We start from the raw sequence: 23768 nt of genomic DNA, 5'->3' as shown, positions 1-23768 counted from the left end.
GGAAAGAAAATAAAATATTTCAGTGTGTCTGTCTTATGCATGTGAACTACTTTCACGCTTAAAGAGCTACAGCCATTTTCCTTTGGCTAAAGGGACGGATGGGTCAAGCTTGACTCAAAGACAGACAAGGCAACACAAAGAAATACTTCAAAAAAATTATATTTAAAACTACCTGTTAAGTTAAAATATGCTGAACAAATGAATATCGCAGGAAGCAAAGTGATCTTACCAGTAAACAACATCCAGTGGTGCAAAATACTTCTTCATAATTAAGTCAGCAAAGTAAGCTTCTGTTTCTCTGCAGGCAGTGCCGTTGCCAATCACGATAGTGCTACAGCTTTGCACAGGGTAAAAAAAATGAATAGTTATTACTTATTCTTTAGATTTTTTCACATATAGCATTCAGTCCACAACAATGACCAATACATCTTATTCTATGCAACACAAGGCCTGGATTTGATCAGAACATATTCCCAGTAATAGCATATTGTATTTGTCATGTTTTCCGTGTGACAGCTTAAGAGATGAGTCAAAATTTTCACTCATTCCATGGAATTGAACAGTGGTAAATCTGCAGAAAAACAAAAAAACATCCTTCATATTCATACAAGAAACGTAATGTTATTTACAATCCTCAAACCCTTTCACCTCGTATTTCCCTCATCTGTTCTATGATTCTATGAGAAAGGGCAGAAGCCCAAGCAATCTGCATTTTAATTCGTTAATGGGAATGTCATAGTTTGCAACAGCTTGCAAGGTCATTGCCTCTGACTGCCCCCACCACAGTCAGTCAGCCATCAAATCACCTTGTTTAAAGGCAATCTAATGCTTAAAGACAAACTGGACTGTGTGCTGTGGCAGTTCAGCAGCTGACTCAGTAGACCAGATGTCTGTCCACAGGGGATCCCAAAGTAGTTGAATACAATAACCTTTTAACCATGCTGCCCCTATTTGAAAGTCTGTCTGGAGATCTATCTGAGTAGGATTTCCTTCGCTTAGTAAAACTTTACTGAAAGTTAAAATGTGGCTTTTGGAACAGGGAAAGATTGATGAGTGATTTAGAGGGGATAGGAAGAGTGAGGCTAAACTTATTTCTTAGCTGAATGTTAATTTCTATTCCTAAAAATAAATGGATTGTCAGAGCTTTATGGGGATACATTCATAGCATGCTGCCTTAGTCATAGCCACAGCTTGATTTCATATGCTGTTAACATATACATAGGGTAAAAGCATGAATATAGACTAAAAGAAAAATAAGCTCTGAAGTACATAAAGAAAGAATAAGTCCATTTAAATCAACTGAATTCTTATTCCACCCAAACCTAAGTATTTATATAGTAAAGATTTCCATTACATTTGGTAAGAAAGAGTAATAAATGGAAGTTTCTTTAGCATACTTGTATTGTAGCAGAAGCCTCTTTATCTTCTCTGCTTCACAAAATCCTTGACCAGAATGTAAGTAAACAACATCAGTATGGAGTATCTGACCTAGAACAATGAAAGGCAAAGCCATTTGGTAAAAAACAAATATCCTAATGCTATATCCTGAGGAATACCTAAAGTTAATTTGATGATTCACAAAAAAAGCTTCTTAATAACACATTTTTCCCTTTTATTTCTGATTCCAATTACAGGAAACACATGGTGGGCAGAGGACAAAAATGCTTTGCCTGACAAAGCAAAATGAGTTGATACATTTTCCAGTTCCCTGCGAACACATTCACATAACATAATCAGCATCTAGTCTTAGAAGGCAAATATGATGTATTATATTATCAAAGAGAAAAACAGCAATTCACTGTACAAGATCTGTTGCTCTAGTCTAGGACATTTTACAGATCCAGTAAAGAGAAATGAAAACGAGGAATGCAGTCTCTGGACTTGCAGTCCGGGAACTTGAGAATTCCAATGCCATCTTCTCTTGCCATCATCCCATCTATCACATTTGGAAATAACTGTATTATTACTGGTATCAATAGCTTATGGAGTAATGCAAGCTAATAGCCATTTACCTATTCATTTAACTATATCTACCTTTATTACGATTTTAATATGTCTCAAGAACACATCTTTCCTTACACCCACCCTGAGAGGATATATTCTCAGACAAGAAGTAACGACAAAATCAAAGGAAAACAAACCCTTTTTGCATGGGTCTAAAGGGGTGTCTATCCCCAGATCAGACTAGGATGAACTGGAAAGACTGCTTTCTGTATCTGTCTAAAAACTGAACTAGTAAGTTCTGCAAATGCAATGTTTCTGACTTGTCACATTAACACACATACTATTATAAAAAAAGGGCTGATAAAGTGTCCACAGATGTTCAAGATATTACCCATGAAAAGTTACAGAAAGTATTTAAATTCAAGTTCTTTGTTAAACAATAAAAATGACAGGTGTTCCTGTTGCTCACTACTGAGAAGCACAATTATCTGAACCTGTATTCAAGAATGCAGAAGTGATTTTGAATTCTATTTCAGAGAGAAGTAATAACACCAAAGGAGATACTGGAATCCAGGTGCCAGAAAGTTAACCTTAAGCCTGAAAAAAGGAATTTGCATAAGTGGAAAACACTAAAAGCTTAACAAAAACAAAACAAAAAATCAATTTGATAAAGAAGTAGATTTTTAAACTTTCCTTTACTCTAAATGAATACATTTTTACCAGTCCTTTCAAAAACATTTGGAATTGAAACTTACTGGTTGGTGAAATAATAGCCAACTTGCAGCCATGTTTGTAGCCAGGATCGACTCCCATCAAAGTACGTCCCCTCACAGGGCTGGTCAGAAGCAACTGCCGAAGATTTCTCCCAAACATCATCACAGACTCTTTCTCTGCATCAGATGTCAACTTTGATCTTAAAAGTATGAAAGCAAAAACCATTTTCCCCTCAGTTAGCTTTCAAATGCACTTTTGAATTGTTCCAAAGTTGTAAGGCTTTTTCCAATCTTGTGTTCATTACTTTAATTAAATATTACACTTCCAATCAAGATTTTGACTTTTTTTTTAAAAAGGATCAGCTATATGATCATCTCATTGTGGTAAATCAATATAAAGAGTATAATAGAAACACCTATAAGAATGTACACATACCAACAAGCATTCAAACAAACTCAATTTTGAGCGAAGAACAGCTTCCCATAAAATTGCAAAGAAAAGTAGAATTGAAGAAAAATCACTACCCAGCAATAAAAGGATCATCAGTTAGACTGAGAAGCTCTAGAAAGAAACTGGAGGGGCCTATCCAATTAATTGCTAACACACCGTGACTCATGAGGCATTTGATCTATGAATTCCGTTATTTAACAGTCATCACAGAAGTTTGTAGACTTGAGCTCTTTCTAGGTATTCTGTTTCCCCAAAATCAAACTACAAAGCTGATGGAGACACGATGTTCCCTACCGTTTTTTTCCCCCCTGTGTTCTTCAACAGAAGGGAGGGAGTTAGTGCAGCAAGGATTGACTTTGATGATATTAAGCAAGAACATTTACTGCAGAGCAGTTGTTGAAAGAAGGTGTACAAGATGCATTATTTCTTGTCAGATGTGGCCAGTAAGACAATGACTGATAAGGACAAGTATTTTTACGACTATATGGCATTTTATATTAAAAAAAGGAAACTGAAAAGTAATGGGGACACATCTGTTCATCACCTAGCTGATTCTTCTCTTTTGCAGGTACTCAATGCCATTTTCAGCTGCATTACACTGTCAGTAAAAACAATATTAGGCAAGCAAAAGCAATTCAGTAAAGCCTTCATATAACTCAAAGGGTAGCCAGGACCCTTATTCTTCCTTTCCTTTTACCCATCAATGAAAAAAATAATACCTGGGTTAAATTTTACAGAAGAAAATACCTGCATTCAAGTTAACTAACCCTGTAAGAATACGGTAGGGAGAATTACTCAAGTTGCTTAGGTCAAACAATGCAGGACACAAGCAAACTATGAATAGTTGAAAGACAACCCTCGTAAGGGCTGTTTAACATGATGGAGTACGAAATTGTTCTGAGCAGTTTTCAGATGTTGAAGAACTTAAGAGTCTGATCTGAATTTGCCCAGGATCCATCCAAACAGCCAGCTCAGCCCTGTTTCATCCCACAGTGCTGCAGAAAGAGCTGGTAAGTCCTCATCATCTCTCATATGTAAAGCAGTCTAGATTCTTTTCTAAGCAAGTATGCAACAGCAAAAGATTCCCCCTATATCCCTATGCTTTTTGTTTCTGTGTCAAGTATACCAAATAACACAGAGCTGATTTAAAGTGAAGGGTATACATGCATTCCAAGAGTCCTTAGCAATTCAAACGTATGTCCAGCACCAAAGAGCTGACAATCTATATATTGCCACCACTAAGAACAGGAATTTGGGAACGGCTGTACTACTTCAGCAAGGTGTTCCTTCTATTTCAGCATCCTGTCTCCAAGTGTGGAAATAGGCAGCTGCCTATAGAGCTGGTACAGCAGCAATAGTATACCTGTCCCATAATCTTATCCTAGCCTCCAACTATTTCCAGCTTGGAGTATTTCCTAAGCTTGACATGATTTGTCTCTAGTAGCCCGTAACACATCTGTTGTCCAACTACCCAGTCTTCTCCAAAACCCATGCACATTTCCTATACTCACATCATCTGTTGGCAGTGAGTTCTGCCCAACAGGCCCATCACAAAGTGCACAAATAGCTGCCATCTTTAGGCTGGAAGCTGATTCTTTTTTAATTTTTGTGGTCCCCTAGGTCTTATATTTGAAGAGAGTAAAAAGCCTCTAGATTTGTGCCACTCTTCACATGCCATTCATCTCTAAGTCCTCTCTTTTCCAAGCTGGAAAGTCATAGCATAATCAACCCTTCTTCATACAGAAATTTTCATACCTTGTTCCCCTCCACTGGGCCTTTTCCAGTTCTAACGAAACATTTTACTACTTCCTACACACACACCCCGAGCTGAAGGGACCAAAATGGCCAATCATACTCCCAATATGGGCCAACTAAATCAGTGATTCTGTTTTGTCTTTATTCCTTAACTAAATAATCTTATCTTCTGAGCACTTAACATTTATGTGGAGCTACCATCCATCGTGCCAAAGTGTTTTTCCTGTGGTGGGATAGCTGAGAGCTCAACCTTCTATACAAAAAAAGATAATGACTTCCACTTGCAAGCATCAGTTTACACTCATCTCCACTGAATTTCAGTTGTAGCATTCTTCTCCCATTCTTACAAAAATTAAGGAAAAATAACCTAAACCACAGAATGAGCTTCTTCCAGGCAGAGTCTAGGGACAAAATAATTTGACGCCACTTATGAGAGACCAGAGAAAACAAAACAAACACCTAGGCTTCACAACTATATGGATCTTCTAATAGAGATGCAGAAGAGATTCAATCAGTCATACTTGTACACAAATGAAGTTTAAAAGTGGCTTGTAAACAAGGGAATGCTCTTGGACTGAAGGCTTTGTACAGAGAGAGACCAAGCTGCAGCTTTCCATCTATGCCGAAGACACAAGGCCCCTATTGCCCATAAGGCCAAATCCTCCCACACTGCAAATTCAAATCAGTCCACCTGTGAAGGAAGTCTTGTGCAGGAATTAAAATTGCCCCTAAACACATGCTATTAATTACGCGCACCTTATGGAAATCATGTTTAAAATTGGCATGGACATACAGAAACCTTTATAGTAACAGGAAATGTTACTGAAAGTGCCAGGTGCGTGGGGGGAACATAACGTATGGCCTTTCTATTACATAATATCCTGTATTTTTTAAATTTCAGATATAGACCTCTCTTTTCTCTCTAACTGTCTCTCACTCAACACTCATATCAATGACATGATCTATGGTCCCAAATACCGGCCCTTAATTTCAGTTTGGGATAGTCATTTGATCCTTGAAAAAATATCAAGCTACCTAAAACAATCCAATATCTTTCTCTTTTTCAGTGCACTACTGGCTTCATCCAAATGGCAAGATGCCCAGCTTCATGATTTTACAATTTGTGACAATTCTCATTAATACAGCAGAGATATAAGGCAGAGGCAGATAACAGTCCTCCTCTGTAAACACAAGAGGAAAGGTTATTTTGTAAAAAAAACAAAACAAAACAAAAAAAAAAAAAACAAAAAAAAAAACCCCACAAAAAACCAAAACAAAACAAAATCCTGCAGTAAATATCAACCAAGTCAGAATTTCAAGTCCCTCCCTTGAAGTTTATGAAGCACTCAGACTGAATATCACTTACAGGTATATTCTAATAAAAGCAAATAACCTAATCATGACCTACTGGTCTCTATATTCAACGTTACAAGAGTCAGTTTTTAAATTGAGATTTAAAATTCCCCACTCTCATATACAGTCTGAGAGGCAATCCTTTCCGTGGAAAAATATCTGCAAACTAGCTTCAGGTGCGAAACAAGATATATAGAGAAATGTTTGTGTCCCTAAAGACAGAGGAGAGAAAGCACTCACTTCAAGAAAGCATGGAAAATTACGAAAGGATTATCCATTAAAAAATATGTCTGTGCCACATCACTTGCATCAAATCCTGATGGAATCATTCCATGCAGTACTGCAACAAAATAAAATGTATTTCAAAGAGCCAAAAGCAACACTGGACATTATTATACCAGATACAAGAAATGATGGTATCTAACAGAGTGGAAGAAAGGAAATTAAACAATAAATAAGGTAAGTGTCTTGCTGGCAAGTTTCATTCTCCTGATCACTGGAAGTACCAGAAATTCAGCACACTCTTGGAAACTTTCTGTTCCAACATTTAATGATAATAAAAAGAAAGAAAGAACAGTGGGGGGTGGGTTGGAAATATTAATGCTAAAGGAGGTATTGAATACTTTAGCAGCCCTTTGCAAGAGTCCTAAAAATCAGCTTTTAGTGTAGGTGGAAAGAGAATAAAAGAAGTATAAGGGTTAAGTGGTCAAGGATCAGGACTACTACTGGCAGATGTTTGCATTTCTCTCTACAGGAGACATTTCAGCTTTTCCTAAACCAGACATCACCAATCATGCAAAGTTACCACGAAGAGTAAAACGTAAGCACAGGTCACCTCAGGAACAGGCACAGCAAAATTTGTATTCTTTGCATTTATGCCTTGTGAGCTGCATCTAGGAAGTATCAGGGAAGGAAGCTTTTTTTTTTTTTAATTGTAATTAAGAGAACAGAAAAACCTTTGGCAACCTACTGCTGCAGCACCTTCACAGTGTAATACACAACACATAGGCTACAACAGTCCTCTGGTAGGAATCACAAAGCAAAAACACAACAGAAGAGCCCTGAAGAACCCTCATATCACTTTGCTTATTTGTGATAAAACCAAGCCCTACTAAAAAGTAAGTAGCTTTACTTTAGAAGAGCTTGATTATGGAGAAGGCTAGGAATAAAAACTACTTTCACACTTACGTGCAAGAAGCCAACAGTTGGATTCACCATCACGAAATGTCCATTACTTTGGCCAAACAATAGATACAGTGCCTCCCCTAAAGTAGCTACATGTACTGTGGTCACACACAAGAAAGCAAGTGAACTCAGCACTTCCAAAAATCTGTGAAATTCACAGCAGCAAAGACAGGCTTCTTAATCAAAAAAGTTGAAGCAATCTTGGTTGCAAAGTAATGGACAAACACAACATACTGCAGTAAAGAAATCCAAAAGCCATTAGAATACCTTCAAGAGAAGAATCACATTATCACTACTGTTAGCCATTAGAAGACAATGCTTTCAGAATGTAGACTTTTGGACACTAAATCAATTCAACTATGTGGTAAACTCCCATACTACAACATGAAAATATCCTATTTAATTAATGTGACTTTGACACTAAGTTTTCAATTTCCTTTGAGAACAGTATTACAGATCTTGAAGGTGACACTTTGTCTGATGACATCATTACTACAGAATCACCAGAAATAGGTTTAGTGACTTCTCTAGAGCCATCACAACACCCACAAAATGTTATCAGGCTAACACTATGACTAATTTGTTCACCACAAAGTGCAGATGACAAACATGAGGGACACTTCCAACCACAACAATTACTTTGATGATTTCTTTCAGACAGGTAAAAGAAAAGTGAGAACAATGTCACTGACAGTTCTACTGCTGTGACACAAAGAGATGCTGGGAAGATTCAGTGACATAATGGTTTATGCTAACATTAGGATAAAGATACAACTATTATGGTAATGTAGAGCTAAACCATAATTAATTAGATAAATGTACAAGCAACAAATATGTAAATATGTAAAATGTCTTCTCAGAAAGATCATTTCTCAACTGTAGCCTGAACTGGATAGGGTCACAAATTACATCTACAGAAGCAAGACTACACAGTTCACTTTTTCTGTAAGCACAGAGGAGTAAAAACATGCTGACGTTTTCAAATGGATAAAATAAAAATTAAGAATGGAATTATTAAGAAATTGGTAGTATGAAAACACACATTCACTCTGGCTTACCTGAATTCTCTACAAAGGAGAGGATGTATAAGACGTTTATACGCATCCTCTACTGAATTCCGTAGTATCCTCATTAATTCTGGTTTTAAAAATTGTTTTGGTCTCCATCTACAAAAGATTAGAAAAATTAAAAAAATATTTCAAGAACATACACAAAAACTCAGATAAAAAGAGAATTCTCAAAAAAAAAAAAAGACTTCTATATTAGTGTAATGTCCTATCAAGTACAGAATTATTAAAATAATTAAGCAATGAAATCATAGCTGTAAATATGAATGGAATGAGAAATCGAAAATGGTTCTACTGTCAGACAAGGCACAAGGCCTATCTTTTCTCTATTTTATTAGGTGTTAGAATGGAATCATAATTTATATTTTAAAGAAAATACAAAAAAATTTACTTTTCACTTAGAAAAGTCAAAGCTTATCACAACTGAAGAACTTGATTTCATATTACCATTACGGTTGTATTATTTCCAATACACACACACACAAAAAAAAAAAAAAAAAAAACAAAACTAAACAACCTTTGTGAGAGGATGCATCCTTTGCAGAGCTACTGGTGTAAAGCAATTGTGCCCAGACAGAAATAAAAGAGCTAAACTAACATCAATTAATCAAATCCAACTTAAATTTCATTTGGCATGCTTTAAGTATTTCCATTCAAACTCAAAATGAAATCTATCGATTTTGCAGTAGTCCTTGAACAACAAAACCCGAACAATTTGCAAACTATTTTTCTCTTTTATCTGTTGCTGATATATTTAAAGTCTAAATAATATTATAGAAGATGGGAAAATGAAATAAACGATATCAAACAAACACAAGATTATTTCCCAATTTTTTCTAAGCCAAACTGTTTGGCGCATTGCCTTTTCTAAGATGACTATGCACAGTGGTCATACCTATAATGACAATTACTTCAGATTTTGTCCTGAAGCACCCCCCAGTTTCAAAGCTCCCCAGAACATAGATCCTAAACATTTATTCCAATAATCTTTTTTGTTTAGGTAACATTACTGGAGGGGGGAAGGAAGTTCTTGAACAAGCACAACTGACTCACTGAGATTGTTCACCCGATGAGAAGGACGAATGATTGAGGAGATGCAGCCAGATATATTATACTCAAACAGAAGTAAAGACTATGAACATTTTCTCCTAGTTCACCTAGTTTTTATTCCTTTTTAAAATATTGATAACATTCAGTCTTTTCTTCATTTAGTGTTTTGGGGTGGGTTTTTTTGGCTCCCTAACTGCAAATTGGCGAGATACATATTTTTCAGTATGTCTGGGTAAGTTTTTTAAGTCTTTTGTTTTGGTGTTTTTTAAATGCAGCATGATAGAACTATGCCCATTTGATAATGTGTGCAGGTACAGGCTCAGGCAAAAACAAGACTGAATTTTATTTTTTACTTCGCTTACTTGCACTCACTCAGGAACACTAAGAATCCTAAATTGCTCCTACCCAGACAGCTTTTCAGTTGTTTGAGGGGATCTACAGTTTTCTGAAACAGCTTTTCTAAGTGTCTGCGCATATAGCGGTTGAGAAATGTGTGACCGAGTCAGCATTGCATTAATGCAGGCAGACGTGGGAGCAGAATTAAGCTTACCATTTAGTTTTACAACATTCAGAGTTGTGAGAGCTTAGCCACATGACCTCATCACTTTGCTAAGAGTTTTTGCAAATAGTTCTATTCTGCTTATTTGTAACTGGAGACTCTTTCCATACCTATAAAAAACTGGCAAAGGCTTTAAAACCCTCTTATTGCCATCCAATGCTATCAACATGAAGTTTTTACAGGTGGTAAGTATGACTACACTCCCCCAGAAAGTATCCTCAGCACAAATAAGAATTAATTTGGAAACCTGGCAGCTGTTTTTCCCTCTCTTCCATCCATTAAAGCTAGTTAGCAAACCTTTCCTCTGTTAATAGGTTATCACAGCAGGTATTTTTATTACCTACCTATAAGTAAGAATTATTTAGGCAACATTCTATTATTCTATTGCCTGGAAACCAAAAAAAATATTATCAAACACCAAACTTGATTTTCAAGGCTGCAATCCCCTTTTGGAACAAACTCTCACATGTTCCAAAAGAACATCTCCATGTTGTCTTTACATTCAGAGCCAGCTAACCAGCCCCTCTCCAGCTGTTTCTCACTGACCCTTTTTCCGTGTCCCACTTCACAACCAAGTCTTTGGGACCAGTGCAGTTCTAGTGTTAACGGAGCTAGGCTGACTGTCAAACCACACAAATGCTGGTTTCTGAGGGAAAGAAAATACAACCCGTAGGGACAGGCATAAGAATATTCCTGCATTTTCAACACAAATGCCAATTTCGAGGAAATATAGATGCTTTCACAGGCCAATAAATACTCTGAACCTGCAAAGAAAGTTCAGTAATCTTAGAGTGCATCTACATAGACCTCAATGCAATTATGAAGAACTCTAGTCTCCCAAATCCACTTGCCACTGCTAAAATGCTAAAAAATGCTAAAAAATTTGCTTCAGAAGAACACAAAGGTCTGCATATTTGCTACTAATTCAGCAGGCAGTAGGCGATATTGTTTTGTGGCCAGAATACTGGCCAAATCCTGTAGCAACATGGCATTTCTGGTTCTGCAACTGATTTTGTGTGTGACCTTCAGCAAATTAGTTAATACCTTTGCAAAGTTCTGAAATCCTTGCCTCAAACCAAAGTTCTTAAGCTTCTGCTCTCACCAGTAAATCAGCAAATAATGCAAGTCCCATCCTTGGACAGTCACTTCCAAGCTTGCAGGGCAGAATACACATTTACTACTTGTCAGTTTGATAACACAGTTGTCAGTCTAATACGGAATATCACAATCTGTCCTAGATCTTAATGCACCAAGATCTACTAAAACCATTGCTTCAAAAGTTTTCTGAAGGTGGAGAAATTGTCCTTAAATCGTAAAAAGCCATAAGCATATGTAGCCTCATGAATGCTAAATATTAATTAGTAGCTCCATAGCCAAAGTCAATACTCTTTTTATCTCAGGATGACTCACAAAAGTGTAACAAACCAAAAATATCTCAATATACATCCCACTTTTATTTGTGTAGCAGTGACAAGCTGTTCCATTATCTGTGGCTCGCAGTGCTTCCAAATTCTGTCACAGATGCAGTAAAAGCAATACTGACAGATACATTCTGCCTACAGAATACACAGCTCAGGGGGAAGGGACAGAATGTCTGTTACAGGTATTAAAACTAGAATGAAATGTAGGTGTGTTTATGAATCCTGATACTTCCCAGAAAATAAAGTTATTTACTATTAGTCCTAGATGATATCATGTTATCTAGCCAAACAATCTTTCAACTCTTTCAGAGGCTTCCATGTTGGAAGCAGAACTTCTAAATTTCTACAGTGAAAAAGAATATTTTTACCACATCCCTTTTTTGGACTTAATGTAGAAGAAAAATATATGCTAAAGCAGTATCACAATATACAATTTTATATATTAAACAAATGCATCTTTTCCTATCTCTTTTCCTCCTTTTGGTTATTCAATCTTAGGATGCAAAGGCAGGAGTTTCGAAGACATCCTCAGAACAATGTCCAATATCCCAAACTATTGAGAAAGAGAAACCTGTCTTTTATATACACAAGGAAGATGCACCGTCTAAATCACAATAGCCTTCAGAGAACATTAAAGTACAGTTTCCAAGAAAAAGACTGACAGATATGAGCCAAACAACATATATTTAACCTAAACATTTGCAAGAAATGCTCAGAATTATACAACACTAAACATTTCACTACAGACTTAGAAAAAACAACTTGTAACAGCAAATCAGTTAGAAATAAAAGAATTCAGCAAAATTTAGAACCCAGTTTTCTAACTTAACCAGAGATCAAAAGGCAAGTCAGAGAATCATGGATTGAACAGTCACATTCAGGTTTGTCTATTAAATCTAATACTTCTTCTAAAAGCATCCAATCCCTTACATCTGTGAAACCCAAAGTTGGTACTTTACTGATCCAACATCTGAGGTAGCCCTGTTTAATTACTGTAATCGGGCATATTAAGTTATTTTTAGAAGTTAGAAGTATACTCTATTGGATTCTACACATTCCTTTCAGTAGACACTACTGGATGTGCTGTATATTATATTTTGAAAACATATTCATATTTCATCAGCCTTTGCATATTTTTTTTAAAAATTCAATTGCTTGAAGAGCAGTGCCAGAACTCCCTAAATACAGCCAAAGGCGTGATCTTTTCAGCATAATGCTACAGCAGCTGGAAATATGGGATAAGAATTATCCACTTGCTAATTTCATCTAATCTAATAAACATTCATTGAAATTGTTCTCTTAATATAAGGAGACATGTGAGGTACATTTCAGTATGCAGCTGCCTATGGAGAAAAAAAAAAATAAAAGATTTCTGTAAGAATATGTATCCATGCAGACCTTTCATTGACACACCACCAACAGAATTCATTCTTCACCCCGTCAGGAATGTTGACCTTCACTGTCAGGATCTTCAGATTTTCCCCTCGGTTAATGGCCAGAATCTGAGTGCAAACATAAATGGCAGAGACAGATGACACACAAAATATCCAAAAGATAAACTTATCAACATTTGTGTACACACTTGCTTGACATTCTGTAGCAAATCATGATGGTGGTACAGTAAATCAGTTCACCAAGTACTAGCATGTACAGATAGCCACATTTTAAACACAGATTAAATCATGCCATGGCAAAACAAATCATATATTTTTCCTGGAGTCTGCAATCTCAAGATCCAGTTTATCTTAAATGCAGTTATAATACAAGTCAGCATGAATTTAGTTGGTAGAATAATCTTGTATAATAACACAAATTAAAACTCAAGAAATTAATTAAGAGGTTTTTCCAATTAGACTGGAGATCAGAAAAGGAAAAAGTCCTATGCTTCAGGCTTAATATTTCTTCCCCCAAAATCAATCCAAATTTAAAATTAATTATGAATCAGAACTTGTGACATGAAGGTGATCAGCTTAATTTGAAAGAGGATAAATTTAGAGTTATTCATGCCTAGTTCATAAATAGCAGAAAGTATTGTAGGTACACTCTTTACATTAACACTCCAGCCTTAAAAAGTATGCACATATTTCTGGCAGTCTTGTGTACAGAACTGCATATTGATGACCTAAAGCTAAATCTGGCTGCACGTGTCCTATCTGCATGCAGAGTTTGATTTTATATAGAAGTCCCTGGCTCCTCTTTTAAAACTAGATCGCAACACAAGCGATGGGTCCTGGATACTGGTGGGTATCTACTGGTCTAGTCTCACTATGAAAATGTTGAATTTTCACCTAAAGAAAACTCACTGGCCATGGGATTTTAGAAACAGAATAATAGCTAGAAGCAGTTACAAATAAAAGCCACACAGTTTTAGATTTCATTTTCTGTTTTAAAATATTTTAAAGTACAAAAATATATTAGAAAAAAGCAAAACAAAAACTGCTAGAAGTTGACATTCCTGTATGACTACACATGTTGCTCTATGTAGCAGGCCCTGAGCACTGTCACAACAGAGCATTCTGTGTCAATCATAAACTTTAATTCAATCACTAGCTAACTCAGACATGTCACATATGTTAAATACAAGGGTTTAAAATGACTCCAGGACATAGTACCAATTTATATTCCTCAGCCTTACTGTTCCTGTGACATACCAGGCCTGACATATCATTGAACAACAAAGCTAATAATAAAGATTGCATGTGAAATATTATAGCATCTGGTACCTTGACTGCCAAAGCAAATGTTTTCATGTAGAGATTAGAAAGACACATTTTAACAAATCAAATGCTTTCATGTTTATTCTGATTTTATTAAAAGAAAAAGTTAAATGTCAAGCTAAAATGAAACCAAAATGATGCTCATGACAGAGAGTGTATGATAGAATTATAATGTCATCATTCAGCACACTGTTAGCAGAATCAATGTTTGCATCACATTTTGTTTCCTAGCACTCTGTCTGCAGAATGTGTCAGTCACCTGAACTTAAAGCAGCTGCACTCGCTAATATTATTTACATTTTTATTCTTAAACAAACTGCCTACCCTGGTCTAAGTGACATGCATTCAGAGAAAAATTATCACCCAAGAAAGGCTCAATTAAGGAATCAATTAGTCAATTTCTCCTTCTTAATAGAGGTTATTTTGTTTTGTTTTATTTTTAAGTAACAGGTTAAAATCTGGCTATTCTAGACACAAAACAATCTTTCAGTTCTGGAAAAAGACTCTTTTTATGTGAGACTGGAGGGGATCCAGGGGAAGAGTTAATAAAAAACCAAAATACATTATTCAGAGAAAGCAAGAACAATAATTTGATCTAGTCACAAGATTCATCAAACCTTATTCTGTTTATCAGAAAAATACAACATACTTCACCTGCACAGCTCTCTTCTATGTTGCTGATTTACTTTCACTCATTGAACAAGTTTTGTATATCTTGCCAAGGACTTTAATTTCCAATTCCTTTTTAAGTATAAGATTGAAAATAGAGCACTTGCTTCAAACATTACACTTTATTCATGAATTCTTTTCCTCCCACCAATTCACTCATCTCCAAATAGATGAAAGCAACCCCAAGGCGTACACAAACACTGAACTGTTTAAAATTAGTCAAAAATTCAAATAAACTCCTGAAAGATTTTTTTCCTTAGTTATGACAGCGTTGGTATAGCTACCCAACTACATCCTAAGACAGTTCAGTCAGCTTCTCCTTGCTGCCAAAGGAAGGAACTGTGGCTGAACCTCCCAACAGCAAAACATGCCAGCTGGAAATACTCATAGGTATCCAATCATGTCAAAATCTGGAGTCAGGCTTTTAAACAAATAAGGTTTTTTCCCTCGTTTCAGGTTCAGTATTTTAATTTTTCATTCAAACAACCCTAACTCCACACCAGTCCTGATTATTTCGTGGCACGTCTGAATGCATAAGATGACAATGGCACAGAAAAAAAGCCAGAACTACAGCATGTGCAACAGCAGCTTCAGAACCATAGAACCAACTTACTATGCAGCTTACTGCACACCAGTTTACTTCATTGTAACATACACAGCAAGGCACGCTCATGGCTACAAATGCTCTGGTTATACACACACAGCTTATTCCCTTACAGGTAACTTACTAGTCTACTGCCCATCCCCTTTACTTACGCATAAACTAGAGCAGAGTTAAGGTTGCACACAAACCTTTAAGATGACTAGCACTTCCATATTCAGACAAGCACCAATTTCACTACAGTATTTTATGTAATCCTTTACTTGCCACTTTGCAATGAGGTGATTTAAAGCTGACTTGTACTTTTTCCACTAGCAATGAGAACATTTATCTGTGTGCAGTTACAAAAAAGAGCTGGGAAGGTCTTTGAAACAGTGAATTTTGCAAGAGTTAAACGCAGCTATTTAACCTGCAGTTCTGGTGGATTAGCAAGTTTTATAAATCCCTCAGTTTGGGGTTTATCATCCTCATACCATCATCCCAGGAAACCTACGTACACCCAATAATTGTTTCATATCTCAGTGTTCACCACTCAGTGCAAGAAAAACTAAACAGTCTTTGACAGCTAAAATATTCATTGAACAGTAAAGCACCCAAACAAAAAAATCCATACAGCACAATACTTAACCTCCTGATGAATCTCAAATCTTTGTGATATTTCACCACAGTAGTTTTAGATTGCTCATTGACTTTTCCAGACTGTCTAGAAGCAAGTTTTCACCAAATAATTCCCAATATAAACACAATAAATGTTCATACTTATTACAAAGAGAACAACTGCAGGTATTTCTTCAAGCATCTACAGAAGGCCTCTCTAACTAAAAGTCACTTGTAGTTTAGTCTTTCACCTAACACCATCCATAGTGGGGGAGAGGTGTGTTTAAAATCAGCACATACATGTTGTGAGATATTTTTTGTAACAAATTCATTTCAAGACATGCAAGAAAATCCTTTATTAATTCCAAACATCAGACTGTTTTAAAATAGCAAGCAGAGAGAAAATGAGAGCGTATCATAGATATAAAAGGAAAAACATTCTGCTGTAGAACAAGGCAGTCTTCCAAAGGAAAAGGACATTTCTGGTTGGAATCTGGCTACGAGGGTCTTTTTTGTGTGTTTTGGGTTGTTTGTTTTTGTTTTTTGTTTGGTTTGGGTGTTTGTGTTCTTTGTTTGGTTGGGTTTTGTTTGTTTTAGGTTTTGTTTGTTTCTTTCTGGTTTTTTGCTTCTTTGGGTTTTTGGGTTTTTGTTTGTTTGTTTAAGACCAGTAATTATGACAAAACCAAGAAACATTTGACTTGATTAGTTGTGAATCTGCACAAAGGTCTTGACAGTTGCATTGATCACACCACACTTTAGCCTTTGAACAGGGGTAGCCTAACTATCAGCTTATCACCTAGAAAGTTTGCTTCCTCCCTCATTTCTTTTTCTAATCATACAGGTCTAGGCTTGGCATTCAGGATAACCAAAGATGCTTCACCAAAGGAAATACTAATGAATTGCAAAACAAAGCCATTTTTGGGGTAGTGCATGAGATGTTTTCCTGAGCTGCTTTTGTAGGTCGTATTCTATTTAATCTTTCTGGATCTTTTTCTGATACTTCTCACCAGTTTCACTTGACAAGTTTAGCATCAAATGACTCAGAGCACTCTCAGTGCTGCAGCAAGCAGCCAAGAGAAACAAAGAATAAGTTTATCCAGGTTTTCTTCAAATATGTACACTCCAACCAGCTTCCACTACTATGCCACTACCACAGCAGTCTCACCCCTACACACAATACATTTATCCTCCTCCTGATAACACTTGCTATGCATTTGTTACCCAGAGAAGGGAGGGAGGGCGTGACACATGCTGAAAATAAATCACACCAGAATTGAAATCTCCAATACATAAATCATTGTAAGTATTTGTTTAATGAGAATTAATTAGACAACGGGCATACTGGATAAGCAGTTTCTTAAAACAGAGATTAACACCTGCATTTCAGGGATTTGAAAATCTCTATTACCTTTGACAACCAGAAAGCAAAATCAATCATCTTTAGTACTAGTTTTAAGCAACAAAAATCAAAAGCAAAGCCACCTTTGCTATAGGTAAAATTTAAAGAAAAAAAATATAAATATACAAATCTGTAATTGTACCTGATGATGCTGAATGCTCTTTATATTACAAGAAAACTCATGGTACAGTTGGAATTTATCAATGTCTTTTTCATTTCCACTTTTGGACGACACTTTTGCCAAGGCTGACTGGATACAAATGTACCTTTGCTGACATCTGAATAAAAGAAACAAATGCTAATAAGGTATTTCAGCATGAAACTGGTAACATGTCATTAGCAATTGTATTAAATAAAAATCATGAAGTTTGGAGTCTACCTGATTACAAGTTATGTTAACCCTAATTACCCGCAGAACTGTATTGCATATCTTTACGCCAAGACTGACGTAACACGAACTGACATGAACATACCTAGAGAAGAAATTCAAGCAGGCTTCAGAGAAAGCTGAACACAGCTCTCCTCCTGAATGGAAGGGATACTCAAAAGCCATCATCTGCACTTCTGTTTGATCACTTATTGGTACAACTTCACACAACAAATTTCGGGAAGTTGCAGAAAAGTAGTAGCATATTTATACAAATGCAACATCTCTCTTGAACCTATCCAACCTCAGAATTAATTTCTTGCTTTGAGCACCTAACTGTAGGAGTTTTCATTATTTTTGGGAGTAATAGAGATCCAAAACGGATACCCTCCTGAGTGCATCTATTATTATCATACGTAAACACACTTTAGATCAACAGGATACATGTGTAGAGCATTGCACATCTCATTAAGGAGCTTCTAGTAGTCAAAAGAATCAAAGTGATCGTCTGATGGTGACAGCACATCCTTTACAAAGCAACCCCTTCACTGAAATTATCACACTGCTGTGTTCTAGCCTTTTATTGAAGTTGGCCATTACACATGGTAAACAGCAAACAAGGGTCAACTAAACAGAATCTCTGTCCCAGATGGAACACAGCAGAGGAAAAACTTAACAAGCAACTATCACTTTGTCACACCAACCCCCCCTGATATGACAACCTTGAAATCATGTAAAGTAAGAAAACTTAAATTCAGCTAACAGTCAAAGGACTACAAATGCCAAAATCAACCACTGCTGCCCACTAATTACACTGACTGGCATCAAGCAATAAATACTGGAGCAATAGCTTAAGCAGATGCACCTCTGAAAAGTTACAGATTGAAGGAAGGACAAGGAGAGAAAGCTTTTTCTTACAGAACACTAAATGCAAGGAAGATCGGCTCTACTTGGAGCAGAGCCAAAAGGCATCTTTCAGTCTTTGGGAGCCACAGCATTCATACCATGCTCACAGCAGACCCCTCCTCCACTGATAGCCAGAGGGGCAGAAAGGTTAAAAAAATGTATCTGTAGCACAAGTGAAGGAATGGACAATCTCACAGCAACAATGCCTTCTCATTATTAAAAAAGTTTAACCTGCAGGCCAAGAGACCGAATCTTACCATAGAACTTAGAAATCAAGAGTCAAACTTACAATTTCCTGATGAAATCCAGTGTATCTTTATCTTTAGCAAAGATGTCAGCTAAAATATGCTGTACTCCAGCCTCTACTTCCTGGATAGTTGAGAGACCTTAGAAGAAAAAACAGCTAATAATAATAAAAAAAAACTAATATGAAAAATCACTTTACACAACTGCAGAAGCACTAAGAAAAATATAAACAAGCTGAAAGAAAATTGATGCAAGATACCAGACTGATTTGCAGAAGTTTCTATGAAGAATCTTAATTCATTAGAATTTTCTTGGTTATTAAGCTTCCTTTCCAAAACATCTGAAAAATTTGTATTTTTAATGACCCTAAAGTGATCAGTGCCGTATCACAAGTCAAAATGACATTAAAATGAGAGAAAAATAACAATTTTTTTACTTCGATGCCAATAGATTTTGGCATTTATGTTGCAAATGAATTATTTAAATTATTATAATCGGATATTCAAGTATAATTTTTGATGTAGTGTAATAAAATAAGTAAGCGCAGTACAAATCTACATATTCTGCTATTGGCGTCGAAACTGCCTAAAACATTTGCAGGCAATCCTGTCTTTCCTCTGTGTAATAGTTTTAAGTTTCCCTGGTTTTTGGCAAGAATTTGTACAGTGACACTTCTGAGATGAGGATACGCTCATCCTCTCCCATGAAACACTGTTTAAACAGTGAAATTACAAAATATCTCCATAGGTAAAGCACTCTAGAGACATGATAACAGAATCATTCAGCTTTCCAGCACACACAACCATCCCTCACTTCAAAAGACCAGAAAAGATAGCACAGTATTTTTTTTTGGCACAGTGGTCAAACTGGACCAGAACCAGAAGGTAATGAAATAGAACTGATATCTTGTATTTTAAAATCAATATATCTAACCCTGTTTCTAGCAACTGCTAGCAAACTGTGCTCCAGAGCAAAAAAGCAAGTATCCTAGAGTTGGCAGATGCAACATTGTCTCCTTCAACACACATTATTTTTCACTCTGCTGTATGATGGACTACTAGTATCTGGAAAGAGCTTTATTAACATCATTTAAAAAAGCATAACTCTAAAAACTAATATCTGTATTGAATCCAGAACCCTGCTTCTGATCAGACTATAGTTACACACTCTAAAAAGAAAACTAAATAAATCTTTCCCTTTTTCAAGAAAGGAAATCTAAATGTACCTGCCAGAAAGAAAAATAAAAATGTGAGAATAAGAATGTGTTATTAAATGCCTGAACTATTCAGAAGTCGTGGAATTTGGATCCTTACACCTACGAGTTAGCATTTCTTACGGTGAAAGTAATGTCATGTCAGAATACAATGCTAAGGGAATTATAAAACATGCATTATATTGAATATGAATTGAGACACTTAAGTACTAAAAGTGTACATGGCAAGATTACTATAATTCTAGCAGAGAATGTGAATAAGAGAGGATAGGCCAAACCCAGTCAGGATTAAAGAAAAAAAAAAGGTTTCCATTCAACAAGCACCACTCACATGGACATTTTACTGTGTCCACTGCAAAAACTGTACATGCTTGTAATAATTAGAGAAATATTTGACTGTGCATACAACTAACAGGAAGATCAAAATTTTCTGGTGAGCCTGCTTCCTTAACTTTCAAATACTTGGGGCTTTGAAACATGAACTGCTGTTTCTATTTCGGTTTATTGTTAGTATAGGTATAAAAACACTGAGAATTTGAGAGCTGAATATTAAGATTTGATGAAAACTTCTGTACAGCAAATGGCTCATTCCTTTAAAAAAAAAGTTCTCTCTGATGTTAAGCTTGAGTACAGAGGTTGTCAAACTGGCTCCCAAGTTGATGAAAGTGACCCACTTCATTGATGTAATTTCTGATGCGCCTTTCAAATGCAAACCATTATATAAACCTAAATAACATTATTTTTAGCATGAAATTGAAAATAGGTGAACTGATTTTCAAGAACTGTAATGTTTATGCTGCAACAAATAACATTTCCTTCTGCATGCACCCTAAATAATTTATTCGAACTTTCACCATGAAGATTTTCTTTTGGCTCCTTAGACTCTGCCATAATAGTCAGCTATGTGGTTGCAATATACTACTATATGAAGTAATGACATATGCTAAAAAGCAGTAATTAAACAGAGTATATGGTAACTGATTTCAATGCAAAGTTAGGATCATTTTATAAACAATATTCAAATAAAATAAAAGAACAACTGAAGTGGGAAGAGTAAGAGTAAGCCTCACTAAGGAGGTTCCATACCTTTGCATTTAAATTCAAAAAGTAAGCATTGGGGCAGGGAAGAATAAAAATACATGTCTATTTTAACACCACACAGAAGGTTGCAGCAATCTTCGTATTTTATTGTCAGAGATTGCCCCCTACAGATTCACCCATAACTGCATTCACAAAGAAATGCAATTCTGCAGTCTGTATGTGACTATCACACCATTGAAGTTCCTGCTCAGATTTCAGAAATCACATCTTCTCCAACCCCTACTGTCATTCAGTAACAAAAACTCTCCCACTCACTCCCAATCAGCAAGACAAGTTCTTATTCAGGTGTGCTTTGATGGGTGACATTCATTTCAGTAGACTATGAGCATAAGCCTTTTGTACAATCAGCACTGAATCTTCAGTAAACAATTCAAGTAAGTGCAGAACCATGGAGAGGTGCGTAGTACAGTTCCCTCTCTCTTACCAGTAAATACAGATGTCACCATAAAGTCTCCAGACTTATGTCTCTTGCATACCAGAATTATTACTATTTACAATACAAAAAGACAGGAAAAGTTGGAGAGCCATGGCATTACATGTAAACGCCTACTCTTAAAAAGTAGTTGCATAACCTCCAGCAACATCAGAACAATTGAAGTAACTCCCCTTCTAAAAAATTTTCAGACATTTAGGACATTACTACTCATAGAAGTAGAGCGCTTACCTTTGGTATTGGGTCTAATGTAAGAAAAGAGATTGAGTTCCATAGGATTCTGCAGGATGGAGAGAGCAGCAGGTTCCAATCCCAGCTGCTTGGCCCTCTGGGCTTTGGTGCCTTTACTCCCAGTTTTATAAGGTGCAGACTTGAACAAAAAACAGTTATTAAAAGGCAAGGAAATAATTCAGTCATGCTATGTACTTTTGCATTATGCACTACTTAGTTATTTTAGATAACAATTAAAGATTATAAGAAAAAGACTGGTGTACTGACCACATGGTCTAATTCTTCCGAAGTTCTGCAATTTAATAATGCCGTTAAAAGGCCTCCAGATAATTTCCCTTCTTTCTTCAACTTCTGTATTGTTGTATGTGTCTTCTTTGCAACGGCACTAAAATGAGAGAGATTGATTCTAACAGTCACGTTTCATGGTGGATTAGGAAGGTTATTGATTGTTTATTACACTGCTGAAGCTCTCCAAAACCCCTGAAGATTATCTCTCATGCTAATCCTCAACAAACCAAGTATGATAATCTGAAAATTTCTAAATATTACTCTCTTTCTCCAATTAGTTCAAAACTGTATGAAAATATCTTGTGGTAGCTTTAAGAAAAATCACCAAAACAAGACTGACAGTCATTACTGCTTGCTATAAACAGTTTTGGAAGATTACTGGCCTGGAAAGCAAATAAAAAGCCCCTAAAGTAAATCCATATTGATGATTACTTACAGCTATAATTCATATCAAGACAGTTCTACAGTATCAAGAACAGGCTACAAGATTTTAAACTCACAGACCTTCAACAGGGTACCTGTGAGCAACTGCAAGCAGCAAAGGTATTTTGTTATGATTTAAACTGTTAAGACAAAGACTCTCTTAGGCCATCTTCCCTCTTTGGAAAGAGCCTCTTCTTAGGGAATAGCAAGGCATACAAGAAGGAAGACACCATGTTGACAGAACAGCTGTCAAGTCTGTTCCCTTGCCATCTCAAGAACATATAGCCACCCAAAACCAAGAAGGAACAAGAGCAGTCTCATACACTGCTGCAGCAGGCTTTGCTCATCATTTCTTTGCTGCAATGGTCTGGGATAGTTTATAGCCTGCCCTCCTGGTATGTTACAACCTCAGGTAGTGCTCTTCACTACAGGCTTTGCTGCTCCAAGGAGAGGAGCCAAGGAATTCTTAGTGATTTTTTTTTAAGGGTGCAGCTATGTATCTCCAGAACCTGTAAACTACTCTTGGTAAACCACAAAGAAATTAAGAACTCAGTTTCTTAGCAATTCATAATGCGTAATGCTAGATTCCTTGTTAGTTCTAGTAGAAAACCCCTCAAAACAATAAACCACACAAACAAAAAACCCAGACCAATACCAGGCATAATTACCTCAGGTTTAAACTTTCTTTATGAGTTACTTCACAACTGTAATGTGTACAAAGTGCCAAAATGAGGGACAGAAAAGCAGCAGCCCATTGTTATTACCACCCTCCCTGTTAATTCCCTGTATCAACTTACTTACCGCAGCTCTTCCAATGCTTGCTGCACTTCTCGCAAGGCATCAGCCTCCAGATTATTGATGAGCTCTTTTCGGTACCGAGCAATAAAAGGAATTGTGTTTTCCTCTTTAAAGAGGCGAATTAAGTTTGCACATACCCACGGTTCAACGTTTGTTATTTCTGACAAGGCCTGACAGAAGAAAAACAAAACAAATCCCAACAAAAACAAACAAGAAAGATCATAGATTGCTCAAACAGCCTCTCATTCCATGTTCAAAACCACTTTCAGAATATTATACTG

At 36.3% G+C, this 23768-nt stretch overlaps 1 protein-coding gene across 1 annotated transcript in view; it reads right to left on the bottom strand.

Moving 5' to 3' along the window:
• The window catches only part of SRBD1 (S1 RNA binding domain 1), a gene marked incomplete at its 5' end in the record, with an annotated part of 116522 nt that extends 92865 nt beyond the window's left edge, over nt 1-23657 (bottom strand). Inside the window, 10 exons of the mRNA XM_010024912.1 lie at nt 230-337; nt 1398-1488; nt 2700-2857; nt 8460-8567; nt 12897-13000; nt 17624-17759; nt 19044-19140; nt 21979-22117; nt 22246-22363; nt 23491-23657. Of these exons, the coding sequence (XP_010023214.1) occupies nt 230-337; nt 1398-1488; nt 2700-2857; nt 8460-8567; nt 12897-13000; nt 17624-17759; nt 19044-19140; nt 21979-22117; nt 22246-22363; nt 23491-23657 (1226 nt within the window). The remainder of the gene's footprint in view (nt 1-229; nt 338-1397; nt 1489-2699; nt 2858-8459; nt 8568-12896; nt 13001-17623; nt 17760-19043; nt 19141-21978; nt 22118-22245; nt 22364-23490) is intronic.
• Between the last annotated feature and the right edge of the window lie 111 nt (nt 23658-23768).

Source organism: Nestor notabilis, unplaced genomic scaffold, assembly GCF_000696875.1.
Source record: "Nestor notabilis isolate BGI_N333 unplaced genomic scaffold, ASM69687v1 scaffold7762, whole genome shotgun sequence".
Taxonomy (NCBI): Eukaryota; Metazoa; Chordata; class Aves; order Psittaciformes; family Psittacidae; genus Nestor; species Nestor notabilis.
The sequence above is the reverse complement of the archived record's forward strand: the minus strand, read 5'-3'. Positions and strand labels throughout refer to the sequence as shown.